We start from the raw sequence: 12,501 nt of genomic DNA on the forward strand, positions 1-12,501 counted from the left end.
TACGAAGGTTCGTAGAAATTGATCTGCTGCTAAGTCTTGCCAAAGTCAAGAAAAAGACCCTTTCAGTTAGTTAATATAGATTGTCTCTCTGTTCCATGTTTTCATTTGACTTTCATGGATCTGTCCCGCGGTCAACAGAATAGGGGTAGCTTTGTAGGCACGCGGATCACCTAATTTTAATGTGACATCGTTGTGGGTGCCCGTATCTGTCATGCCTGGTGACCATATCTGTCACGCTCGTGGTCTTCGGCAATCGGCACGGTGACCGACCCCCTTTGTCCATTGCTAAGCTGCGAAGATGCGACGAGCAGCCGTTGATTGACGCTGTGCCAACAGAATACCGTCTTCGAAGGGGAAGTGGGGAACTTGGCTGGTCGCGTGACACTGATGGCGGTAACTCTCTCGGCCATTCCGACGCTTCGTGTCTGTCGCCTTGGGCCATCAAGCACATTGATAAACGACGTTGAGCTTTCCTCTGGTTGGGTGGCCTTGGCTTCATCGATCTTCGTCGCTTCTGGATCGCCTTGCGTCTGTGTTGGGAGTGGTTGCATCGCTTTGACCCGACGCACACTTGGACGGCTGATATAGGCCCTGTTTGGTTTCAACCTCCTAAAATTTTTAGGAGCTAAAAGTTTTAGGAGCTTTTAGGAGGCTGCAAAAACCTCTTAAAATAGTATTTGGTTACACCTTCTAAAACTGACTAAAAGCAATAAATGCACTAGCAAAAAGACCATGCAGCCCTCCTCCATACCCCTGCTCCTTCTCTGCTCCCATCGTGGCCCTCGCTCTCCTCCTCCTCGCCGTCTCCGCGGAGGTGGCCATCTCGACGGACGGGCGCGTGAGCAGCTCCACCACGCGCCGCCGCCTCGTCTTGGTCGCATAGGATCACCTTATCTTTGTGAAGGTAAGTTTACCCCTCTCACATAATCTATAGAACACATGGTGGGCGTCATCTATACGACGTCCATGGCCGGCGGTGGTGCTGCGCCCCGAGGTGGACGCGGTGTTGCCGGACGCGAGTTGCCAGATTCATGGTCGGACGCTGCGCCCCGAGGCGGACGCACTGGACGTGGTGCTAGAGCTGTGCCCCAAGGTGGACGCGCCGGACGTGGTGGAGCTGCGAGGGCGGTGGACGTGGTGCAGAGGCCGGGGCTACGCGGAGCTGCGGACGGACGGGCTGGCTCGCTCACGGACGGACGGACGGCGCGGAGCTCGATCCCGCGGGACAACACGAACGACGGATCTCGCGAGGGGGCCGGCGGCGCTCGCGTGGCAGCTGGTGGTGGAGCGTGCGGAGGACGGCGGCGCGGAGCTCGCACACGGACGAACAAGCTGGCTCGCTCACGGACGGACGAACGGCGCGGAGCTCGGTCGCGCGGGGCTACACGGACGGCGAAGCTCGCGTGGAGGCCGGTGGCGCTCGCGTGGTGGCCGGTGGTTGTGCGTGCGAAGGCCGGCGACGCTCGCATGGTGGGCGAAGGTGGAGGGTAGGGGCAGAGAGAGAGAGGGTGGGAGAGAGAGAGAGAGAGGCGGCAGAGCAATAAAGGAGGGGTAGTGGGGGTCTAGGATGGACTTTAGGAGCTTTTAGGAAGGGGTGAAGGTCCTAAAGTTTTTGACCCCTCCTAAAGTTTTTAGGAGCTTTTAGGAGAAGGTGTTTGGTTCTTTAGGCAAATTCTATCCAGATTTTAGCTGCTAAAACTTTTAGGAGGGGTAACCAACCAGGGCCATAATAGAGATAGATACCCGTCAGAGTTTTGGACAAGATGGAGAGAGGGCTGCATTGGATAATAACTTATCTCAAGATCATCCCAAATGAAGATCTTATTCTGGAATGTGAGAGGGCTCGGTAATGCTGGTAGAAGGAAACAACTGTTAGAGTTAGTTGCAATTCATAATTTTGACTGTATTTGTTTGCAAGAAACTATCAAAACGGCCTTCAGACAAAGAGAGCTAGATAGGTTTGCTGGTCAAAGAGATATGCATTGGAGCTGGTTACCTTGTTCTGGACATTCTGGAGGTATGCTCATTGGGGTTGATAAGAACCTAGCTCAAGTTTCTGCACAAGATCAAGGGGCTTTCTTTCAGAGTGTGAAACTAACTATGATAAGCGATGGCTTTGAATGGGTGCTTATCAATGTGTATGGACCTGCACACGATGAAAAGAAGTTAGAGTTCCTAGAAGAATTACAAGTTAAGGTACTGGAAATAGAATCTCTACTGATAGTAGGAGGTGATTTTAATTTAGTCAGAAAGGTGGAGGAAAAATCTTCAGGAAATGTAGATGTGAGGCTCGTGGACGCTTTTAATGATATGATCAATACTGCTGCTCTCAGGGAATTACACAGATCAGGTAGCAGATACACATGGTCTAACAAGCAAAACCCCCCAATTCTGTGCGTTCTTGATAGAGTTCTGGTTTCCAATTCCTGGGAAGACAAATTCAATTTGGCTTCAGTTTTGACTGTTCCTAGGCTCGGTTCAGACCATAATCCTCTCATTGTGGATACTGACGAAAGTAGAGTTACCAAGCATCACTACTTCAGGTTTAGTAATCATTGGACTAAGCAGGAGGGTTTTTATGAATGGGTGAAAAGTAAGTGGCCAAATAGGTATAAGATTGAGACGCGGGACCACTGGCATATTGTTTCAGGAAAATTAAGGAAAGCTATTAAAGGGTGGGGCCAAAATGTGGACAGTTTCCAGAAGTATCAGAAAAAAGATATCATGAAGACAATCTCAATCCTGGATGAGGCAAGTGAAAACAAGGAGTTAAGCCAAGCTGAATGGGAAGAAAGATACGACTTAGAGAGGGAGTTACTAAAAATTCTTTCAGATGAGGAAATACAATGGCAGAGAAAGGGAGGAGTAAAATGGATTCTAGAGGAGGATGCTAACACAGGTTTTTTCCACAAATGTGCGAATGGCAGGAAAAGGAAAATGCACATAGCCGCTCTGGAACATAATGATCAGATTCTAGAAAGCACATTTGAGTTGAAAGAGCACATCACTGAATATTACAAGCAGCTATTTGGTAAATCTGAGACTGCAGAGATACATCTAGAACCTGACATGTGGAGCTCAGGTCAACAGTTGTCTCATGAGGAAAATGAATGGTTAGTAAGACCTTTTAGTCTGGAAGAGATAGATTTTGCTCTAAAAGAAATGAAGAACAATACTGCTCCGGGGCCTGACGGCTTTAGTGTTGAGCTTCTAAACTTTTTGGAATTTGATCAAAGAAATGTTAGATAATTTACATAAGGGTCCACTGGATCTATGGAGACTGAACTTTGGAGTTATTATTCTTTTGCCTAAAGTTAAACCAGCTACTAATATCAAGCAATATAGGCCGATTTGTCTGCTCAATGTGATATATAAAATTATAACCAAGGTCCTCACTATCAGACTAACAAGAGTTGTGGACAAGCTGATCAGCCCTTACCAGACTGCTTTTCTCCCTGGGAGGAATATTTTAGAGGGTGTGGTCATTGCTCAGGAAGTACTTCATGAACTTAGAGTTACTAAGAAAGCTGGAGTTATTTTAAAGCTAGATTTTGAGAAGGCGTATGACAAAGTGAGCTGGAATTTCTTAGAAGAAGTGATGGTTAGAAAAAGTTTTGAGGAACGCTGGATTCGATGGATCAATCAAGCGGTGAGAGGGGGTAGAGTCTACATTGATTTGAATGGTGAGAGAGGGGAGTTCTTTAGAAGCTTTAAAGGTTTGAGACAAGGAGATCCCTTGTCCCCTCTGTTATTCAACTTAGTAGTGATGCTCTATCAACCATGCTTTCTAGAGCTAGTGCAGCGGGGGTGATCAAAGGCCTTGTTTCCAATTTGATTGATGGAGGTTTAACACATCTGCAATATGCTGACGATACAATAACCTTTCTGAGCTTTTCCACTGAGAATTTAATGAACTTGAGAATGATTCTCACATGTTTTGAAGCTATGTCTGGCATGAAGATAAACTTTGATAAAAGTGAGGTCTTCACTATGGGTCTTACTGAGGAAGAACAGCAACAAACAGTGGAAATGCTTAATTGCAAGCTGGGTTCTTTCCCTGTGAAATATCTAGGACTGCCAGTTAGTGACCACAAAATCTCTAAGGCACAGTTGAGGTATGTAAGCGACAAGACTGAGAAAAGATTAGGAACATGGCAATGTGACTATCTGTCTTCTGGTGGGAAATCGACTCTGATCGATGCCTGTTTGTCCAATATCCCAATGTACACAATGGGTGTATATCAGCTGTATGAAGACAACCATCAGATGCTAGACACCATCAGATCGAGATTTTTTTGGCAAGGCACAGGCAAGAAAAGAAAATACCACATGATCAAATGGGAGGCCCTTAACAGACCAAAGGAGTTTGGAGGGCTAGGTTTCATGGATGTTCGAGCTATGAACACAAGCCTACTTGCTAAGTGGATAGATAGATTAGAAAGGGGTGACAATAATCTGTGCTGCTCTCTGTTAAGGAAAAAGTACTTGGGTCACAAAAGCATTTTTCAGATCAGGAACAGACAGGGGTCACAGTTCTGGAGATCCTTGCTTGATATTAGGGAATGGTACCAAAAAGGTAGAGTTATGCAGGTAGTCAGTGGACAACAGACAAGATTTTGGCATGACACCTGGCTGGGGGAGTGTCCTCTGAAAGTTACTTTCCCCAACCTGTTCAAAATAGTTTCTTATCCAGATAAAGATGTATGCCAAGCAGTTAGAGATGGACAGTGGAACATCCTGTTGAGAAGACAACTCCATGGAACTCTCAGTGAGGAATGGTCCCAACCTAGGAACTACTGAGTGAGGTTAACTTAGAAGAAGGGAGAGAGAGACTTGGATGGGCTTTTGAGCAGTCCAAAAAGTTTACTGCCAGTTCACTGTAAAGTTTATTACATCCGGAGGTATTAGAGATCAGCAGATGATGAATATATGGAAATGTAATATCCTGCTGAAGGTGAAGATCTTTATGTGGATGGCTGCACACAACAGAATCCAATCAGGGGTGCAGTTAAAAAAGAAGAAATGGTCTGGCCCAGAAAACTGTGCTGCCTGCGATGAACTAGAGAGACCATATATTATTTCAGTGCCCCATTGCCGTTTATCTATGGACCTTTCTGAGGGTCAATTTGGGATGGCAAAATTCACCAACTAACTGCGCGGATTTCTTATTAGAGTTCGTAGACAATTGTAGAGGAGCTAAACGCAAGGTGACACTCTTCATTTGTGCAGGAGCGCTGTGGACTATCTGGAAGACGAGGAACGACATGGCGATCAACAAGAAGGTTCTCACTTCCCTTAAAGTGATCCTCTTCAAGTCCTTGATGTTGATCAAGTCCTGGCGCCCACTACTGAAAGCGAAGCTGGAACCGGTTGCAGAAGAGATGATCAATCTACTCTCATCAAATGCGCACTAGCTTATCTCGTAGTAGTGTTTTAGTAGCTCTCCTTTTGAGGTGGTAGTTTCTGTGAAGTATGACGTGCGTTGAGTGGGCTGGATGTCAGCTGCTTTAGAGCTTAGTTCCCAGGTTAGTCGAGTTAATGTTTGAGAGGAAGCCGAAGTCTGTTTTTTCCTATCTTGGTGTTGTAAACTGGTATCCCCAGTATCCGGACCGGACCGATGGGTGTTCGATACGCTTTCTAATAAAGCTGGACGAATGCCTTTTGGTCTAGAAAAAAAGAGGCATCAACGTTGGCCTTCACCCAACCAGGCTCCGGCCGTTGCCAACCGCTCTGAGCACTCCTTGATTCTTCAGGCTTTTTGTTCGGTTGGTGTTCCCGCCACAGGTCATACGCTGTGTCAATCGCCCATTGAGCTGCTAGCTTCACCGGCATCGCTGCTTCTCCATGGCGTCTTCTGTTTCTCGCCATCCGCAGCGCCCATGAACCGCAAAGGATCACGGCTGCATTCTTCGCCGAAATAACATCAGGGTTAATTAGATCACTTGCCCAGGTAAGAGGATGCAAAGCAGGCATCTTCACGCCCGTCATCAGTTTCACCTCTTCCCAGAAAAATTTTGCTACCGTACAGTCTATCAGGGAATGCTTGATCGATTCCTCATCCGCTCCGCACACTTCACAATTAGGTATTGGTTCAATATGACGTCGATGCAAGATCCCTCTGGTTGGCAGGAAACCGTTCAACACTCGTCACAAAAAAAAATCCCTGACCTTTGGTGGCACATAAAACTTCCAATACCTCGACTAGATAAGGCCAAATTTTTTATTTTTTAGCCCTTTTTTTTAAAAGTTTTTCACAAATAGATCCCTGGAGTAAAGATTTTAGAATCTGAATCTTTAGCTCGGCGCCATCGATGCTGGCGCCGAGCTAACACGTCTCGGCACCAGCGTCTCTAGTGCCGATCTCCTGGGCTCGAAGCGGACGTGGAAGGTGACATGACAGGAAGCTCGGCGTCAGTCACCCTGGCGCCAAGCTCGGCGTCAGGGTGACTGACGCTGAGCCTTTATTTTAACCTCGCCCCAACCTTTCTGCCCGAGCATTCTTCCTCTTCTTTCTCCTCCCTCTCGGGTTTTCTCTCTCCCCACTTCATCCTACCTCACGAATCGACATATTGGACCTTATAAAATTTGATTTGATCCGTAGATCTTCGAGAGCAAGGTATCATCGCTCCCTTCCTAGTTTTTTTCGCATCGATTCGGTATATATTAGTCGGATTTTTGAACTTAAGAATCGTCATTACTTAGGGTTTCATTCTATCCCTCAATATATGTATTATACAACCGTAGGATAATGCCAAGGCGTGAAAAAGCTAGCAAACTTAGGCGCATGTAGTTATGTTATGGGTTCATTGTTGTGCATCAAATGGGAAACTCTAGGTTTAGGGTTTAATGCTAATTGCTTTCAGTTCTTAAAACGAAATTGGTTGTATTGTAGTTATGGTTCGCATTGACATTTATTTGTGTTGTTTTGATTTTTGTTTGTTAAATTACATCCGTTTTTGTTAGATGCAAGAAATATTTCGGGAAGAGTTTTGACGAAAATAGGATCATCCTTGAGAATTATACCCCGACGCGTCTAGCAACGATGCCCCCGTCCCTCCTGACCTCTCCGTCCCTAACTGTGACTGTGGTTTCTCGGCCCATGTTTTTCAATCGAAACATCCGGACACAGCGGCGCGTTGCTTCTACACATGCAGTCGTTTTAATGTAAAAAATTATTTCCACTATCCTTTTTCTTTATTTGTGTAAGTATGCTACTAATATTTTGTTAGAATCTCGTTGTGTAGGACCATGAGAGGTGATTTTTCTTTCAGTGGATCGACGGTGCAGACAAGTTTGATCCTAGGTACCTTCTTTTCGACGATTGGTTTAGAGGGATACATCCACGTGAGCACTTCAAGCGGTGGGTTCCACCCCCTAACCCTTCGCCAATGACGGCTAAGGAGAAGCACCTAGCCGCAGTTAGACGACTCGAGAAACCTCCTCTGTGCGATTATGGAGATCGAGTTGTGATAAACCCTGAGAATACGTTGGAGTTTATGTGTCCAAACAAACATGAAGTAAGTGCAAAGTGTATGTGTTGAAATATTGAGCTATATGTGTTCATGTACTAATGTCTCCTTATTTAGGTGTTTTCAATGGCGAAGTGTCGTTTCAAGTAGTGGTTGTATGGTCCTAAGAACCAATGGCCGGAAGAACATGAAAGGTTAAGGAAAAGAAGAAAGAAAGGGTAATTTACAAAGCACCTCCTGTCATGTGCGAATGTGGTGTTAAATCCAACTATGGCCTAGTCCCTTCGGAGCTTGGAATAGGCCATTATTACGGCCATATGGTTGAGTATGACGAGGTTGGTTATTTTTGTGGTAAACATGAAATTGTATTTTGTTTCTTTTGCTAAGACATATATGATATAATTTTTTGTTTGAACAGAGCACTAGGAAATGCAGGTGGGAATGTTATGATGGTCAAGCTAAGTTCTTAGATGAACTGAAGAAGAGGCAAGTAATGGTACGGAAGAGGGGATATGGACCTGACTACGTCAACCTATTCGTTAAACATCACAAAGAAAAATGCGTGAGTTTGCTAGACAACGCGGTATTTGTAACCCGATAGATGTTGAGCTTAACAAATGGGGATTGGAGAGACGGATGACGTTAGAGGAGGAGAGGGCAAGGAATGAGGCAAGGGAGGAGATAAGAGTACAGATGTAGGTCTTGAACGAGCATGTTGTTGCATTATGTGCCAGTGAGTGCTTGAAAGCCTTTTTTTCGTTGCCTAATTTTAAATGTAATATAATCACGTTGCTGACTGATTGCATTTTATACATGAAGGGATTGGTTGCAACGAGAAACATGCCGCAGAGGTGGCTCGTGCAAGGTATGAGGAGAAAAAGTTAGATGAGCATAGATCGTGAGTTGGTCGCACCGTTCAATCACCGACTGTGTTGTCTGATGAGGGGGACGAGGATGAGGACTACAATGGCAGACTAAGTGAGCTCATTACTCTAGTAGAGGTGGACTTGCAGGCGTAGGAGACTGAGGACGATACTGGCAGAATGAGCGAGCTTGTCACAGAACCGACCAATTTATAAGAGCACAAGTACAAAAAAACAATCGCCGAAACGATCAAATTCTCGAACTTGAGCCCATATAAACCCGGTAGTCAACTGAAATCTCGAAGGATTTCAAACCAACTTGCATACAACCAAGATCACAGTAATTCAACATAACATATCATACGTTACAACATTTCGCAGACGTTCGCAAATAGATTACATCATCACAGAGTCATCGTTATTACAAAACAAGTCTTGTAAAACATGCGGAAGCAAATAGTTTAACTCACACATCGAGTTCAAATACACATACTGGTTCGTTGATCACGGCCCGCAAAAGCATTCAGATAAGAGAACAGAGATCATGCCCATGATCTAGTCTTCATCACCCGCCGGGTGGAGACAATACTTACAGAATCCCTGATATAGAAGGTCATCTGCAACAAGAGGGAATAAACCCTGAGTATGGGAATATACTCAGCTAGACTTACCCGTCGAAAACCAAACAAATAACACCAAAGATTATGCATAGCTTAATGTAGTGGATCTGGCTGACACTTTCTTTTTGCAGAAAAGCATAAGTAATATGATCAACTCTTATCCTGACTAGTAGTGACTTTTTAGCCATTAACCTGTCATCTATATTAGCACCTATACTAAGCAATCATTTTATTAGGGTGCAAACATTAATAACCATATCAGGTATTCATTGTGGCAACCTTATCATCATCATCCATTTAACCATATCGTTAAATTAATTGAATCTACGTTGCCGCTGCTCAGTTAAGTTCTCACTATCCGGGAGAGACGGCGATTCAAATCGATTCCTATCCAGCTAGAGGGGTATTCCTAAACACAAACCCTGCTTCCCTCGTTAGGGTCGCAAACAAGTCACCTTTGGTACGATTCAGGAGTCGCGAGTCCGAACAGATCGATATTCTCAGAGAACCACTCTGCTAAGGTTGTTCGGGACTCTAACCCGCCTTAGACTTATGCCAATGGCTCTCCGCACATCCTTACTACCTCCAGAATGCACGCCACTGCTCGTGTCCCTGGCCTGAGTCGAGCTACTAGGCTTCACGGTCGGAACGACTTATCCGGCCAGCTAAGTGTTAGGCTGCATTCAACATGGCATGAGGACGTACAACATATCGGTCCTTAAACGACTCAGATGGAGTCACTATGTCCAAACCTACACAAGACTCCACCCGGTCTTAATTCATTATTAACATGGTTCTTTTCCACGATAGCAAATATAACCAACCATGATCCACCTCATCCTAAAGCTCGCAGGTGATAGGAAATCACCTGACTTCTACCGCACTAAGCATGACTAAGCATTTAACCCGTTTCTAAACTTAAATAAGATTCCAGTGCGATATCTGGATAAGGAAGGATATATAATGCAGCAATTGGTTCCAACCAATTCCTATACTTAATGCATCATCAACAATAAAAGATACTCAATGTATTTGTAAAAACATGGGAGGCTTAATATGCTCCGGGGCTTGCCTTTCAGGAACAAGGAAGGCTGGTGGTCAGGGCACTCGGGCAACTCCTCCGCGGCGGCTGCTTCGTTGGCTTCCTGCACCTCGAGCTCCTCCTCCTGGTTGGCTCCCTCGAACTCCAGCAACGTCACTCCCTCCGGCACACCTATTGCATGAATGTGCAAGATAAATATCATGGATGCACATGAACGAATGTCAGGGATGCTCGGGGAATGCGCATGTTCGCTGTAGTTTGCATATTCCAACTTAAGCCCTATTCAAATCACTTTACTTACCAAGTTTATACAACCTAATGTATAATTGCTCATCTTCAGTTAATGACCTAGCACCTGCACCTAAGCATATTCTCAAGTTAGGCTAACCCCTAAACAAACAATGAGAACATTGCATCAAGCATACACTCAAGCATTTGTATTTCAGAAAAAAGAAGACTATGTAGCGGTACAGTAAACTAGCCATAACTGGAGATTTATAAATCCAAATGACATGCAACAAGACAATCTGGAAATCTTATGAAATTGTCTACAATTCATTTTCAGACCTCAAAGCATGATTCCAACCTTTACCAGGTCGAATTCATCAATCAACAGAACTCTGTCCTCACAAGGCAGAGAGTAAGCAAAAACTAGAACCTAACTTTAAACGGCTGTAGTTTCTAAACTACTAGGCCAAATGCCCTCAAATTTTGACAGGAGCTAGATGCCTAAATTATCTACAACTCTTGTATTCACCACATCCACAGAAAATCAAAATATCATGGGGAACTTTCTAAAGTCCCTAGATCTGTCCAGAGGGACATAATGCAACGAATAATTAATAACTTATGATGTAAACACTCAATTGGATAAAACTAACTCTACTCACATGTCACACATATCACAAGAACACCAGAAAGTAGGGTGTTCATCACCAAAATATTTCTTTTAATACCTTTCTTAATTTATTTAATTAATTAGAGGAAATGGTAAACATATATGAAAACTACACCATTAAATCTACAAAAATTACAGTAGATACTACATGCTCTAAGTAGACTACCATAAAAATTTCACACCATTTGAGTAAGTATAACAGCCTACACAAAAATAATAAGGCATAATGGCTTAAAATGGCATAATTAGGAAACCTTAGTGAAAAGTGTCAAGCAACAGATTTCATATTTTTCCTAGCATCCTTAAGGTACTAAGATACTACCTACCAAGTTTCATGGCCATAGGATTCCTAGATAATTTACAAAAATTCACACAAGTATCCACCAATGATAAAAGGAAAATCTATAACTAAAAACTACACATGCAATGACTCTCAAATTTTAACCAGAGCTTCTACTAAGCAATACTAGCTTACCCACAAAATTTCACAATTTTTGGATCACAGAAACTCAAGATATGATTTAAACAAGTTTGCATGCATTCAAAAACACTTTTCAAGTTCCTATTTAATTGATCCAAAATTTCTACATAATGTGCTCAAGACATATTTTTCTTAAATACTAGACCTCACTGTGAGTCTAATAAAATTTGAATCACAATATTTGGATCTACACATTTGGAGATACAAAATTCTCAAAACAGCATTCAAAACTGGAATTTGAACTAGCTTATGACTCAAATAGTCACTGACGTGTGGGACCCGGGTGTCAGCCGACCCCACCGGTCAGCGACAGCGAAACAGGGGAGGCAGCGATGACGGTGCTGACCATGGCGAAGCTCGCCAACGGTGGCTCCTCCGGCGAAATTGACGGCACCGGCGTGCTCCCCAAGGTCTCCCGTGTCGATTGATGCTACTATTGCGACCTAGGTTTAACCGGAGGTAGCTCGTCGCCGATGATGGCGGCACATCAGAGTGTGAGCTGCCAGTGACGGCAAGCCATGGCTGGCTTACCCGAGCACAGTATGAGCTATAGGGGGTCGCCACGGTGCTATCACAACGAAGAGAAGAGGTGGAAAGGTTCCTAGCTACCCCGACCACGGCGGCCTCAACTCCGGCGAGGACACACTCATGGCGGTGGTGGCTGGAATGGTCACAGCGACCTTACCAAAGCTCGAATGGCTCAGCTAAGTGGTGGAGGACGTAGAGGCGAACACGGCGGAGCTACGGTGAAGACGTAGTGCGCGTTTTTGCGGCAGTGAGCAAGCTCTGCGACGGCGCAGTTGGAGCGGCAAGGCGGAGCGGCTTGAGCTCGCTTGCTGCGCATGGTGGAGGCGAAGAAATGAAAAATGGGCTGACGAGCTGGTCGGGCAGGCGCGCGGAGTGTTCACGTCGTGGCCAGCAGCGCTAGGATGGCCGTGGCACGTGGCCTGCGCGTCAGGCGACCGGCGACTAGTGTCACCCACGCGTCGGACATTTTCTGAAAACGGTCAGCACTGTAGCTTGCCTGAACTCTGATTCAGTGATCCATCACCCGACTGACAGGCGATGTTTGACAGTGATTAGCTCCTAAACTGTGATGCATTAGTGGAAGCAATGGACATGAAAGTT

At 44.9% G+C, this 12,501-nt stretch overlaps 1 protein-coding gene across 1 annotated transcript; it reads left to right on the forward strand.

The window, feature by feature from the left end:
- Nucleotides 1-387: 387 nt before the first annotated feature.
- LOC136465495 (uncharacterized) lies at nucleotides 388-4,800 on the forward strand. Its single transcript, XM_066464204.1, has 6 exons — nucleotides 388-478; nucleotides 723-874; nucleotides 935-1,370; nucleotides 1,919-3,240; nucleotides 3,389-3,571; nucleotides 3,961-4,800. Exons 1-6 carry the CDS (start codon nucleotides 388-390, stop codon nucleotides 4,798-4,800), a joined length of 3,024 nt encoding a protein of 1,007 aa, XP_066320301.1.
- The last annotated feature ends 7,701 nt before the right edge of the window (nucleotides 4,801-12,501 follow it).

This window comes from Miscanthus floridulus, chromosome 7 (genome assembly GCF_019320115.1).
Source record: "Miscanthus floridulus cultivar M001 chromosome 7, ASM1932011v1, whole genome shotgun sequence".
Classification (NCBI taxonomy): Eukaryota; Viridiplantae; Streptophyta; class Magnoliopsida; order Poales; family Poaceae; genus Miscanthus; species Miscanthus floridulus.

Bases quoted from the DNA above. Each gene is read 5' to 3' on its own strand.
- LOC136465495 (XM_066464204.1), top strand. From the start codon at position 388: ATGGCGGTAACTCTCTCGGCCATTCCGACGCTTCGTGTCTGTCGCCTT. The intron at 875-934 runs GTCGCATAGGAT...CATAATCTATAG, and splicing joins CGCGCCGCCGCCTCGTCTTG to AACACATGGTGGGCGTCATC. The intron at 1,371-1,918 runs GTCGCGCGGGGC...TTTGTTTGCAAG, and splicing joins GACGAACGGCGCGGAGCTCG to AAACTATCAAAACGGCCTTC.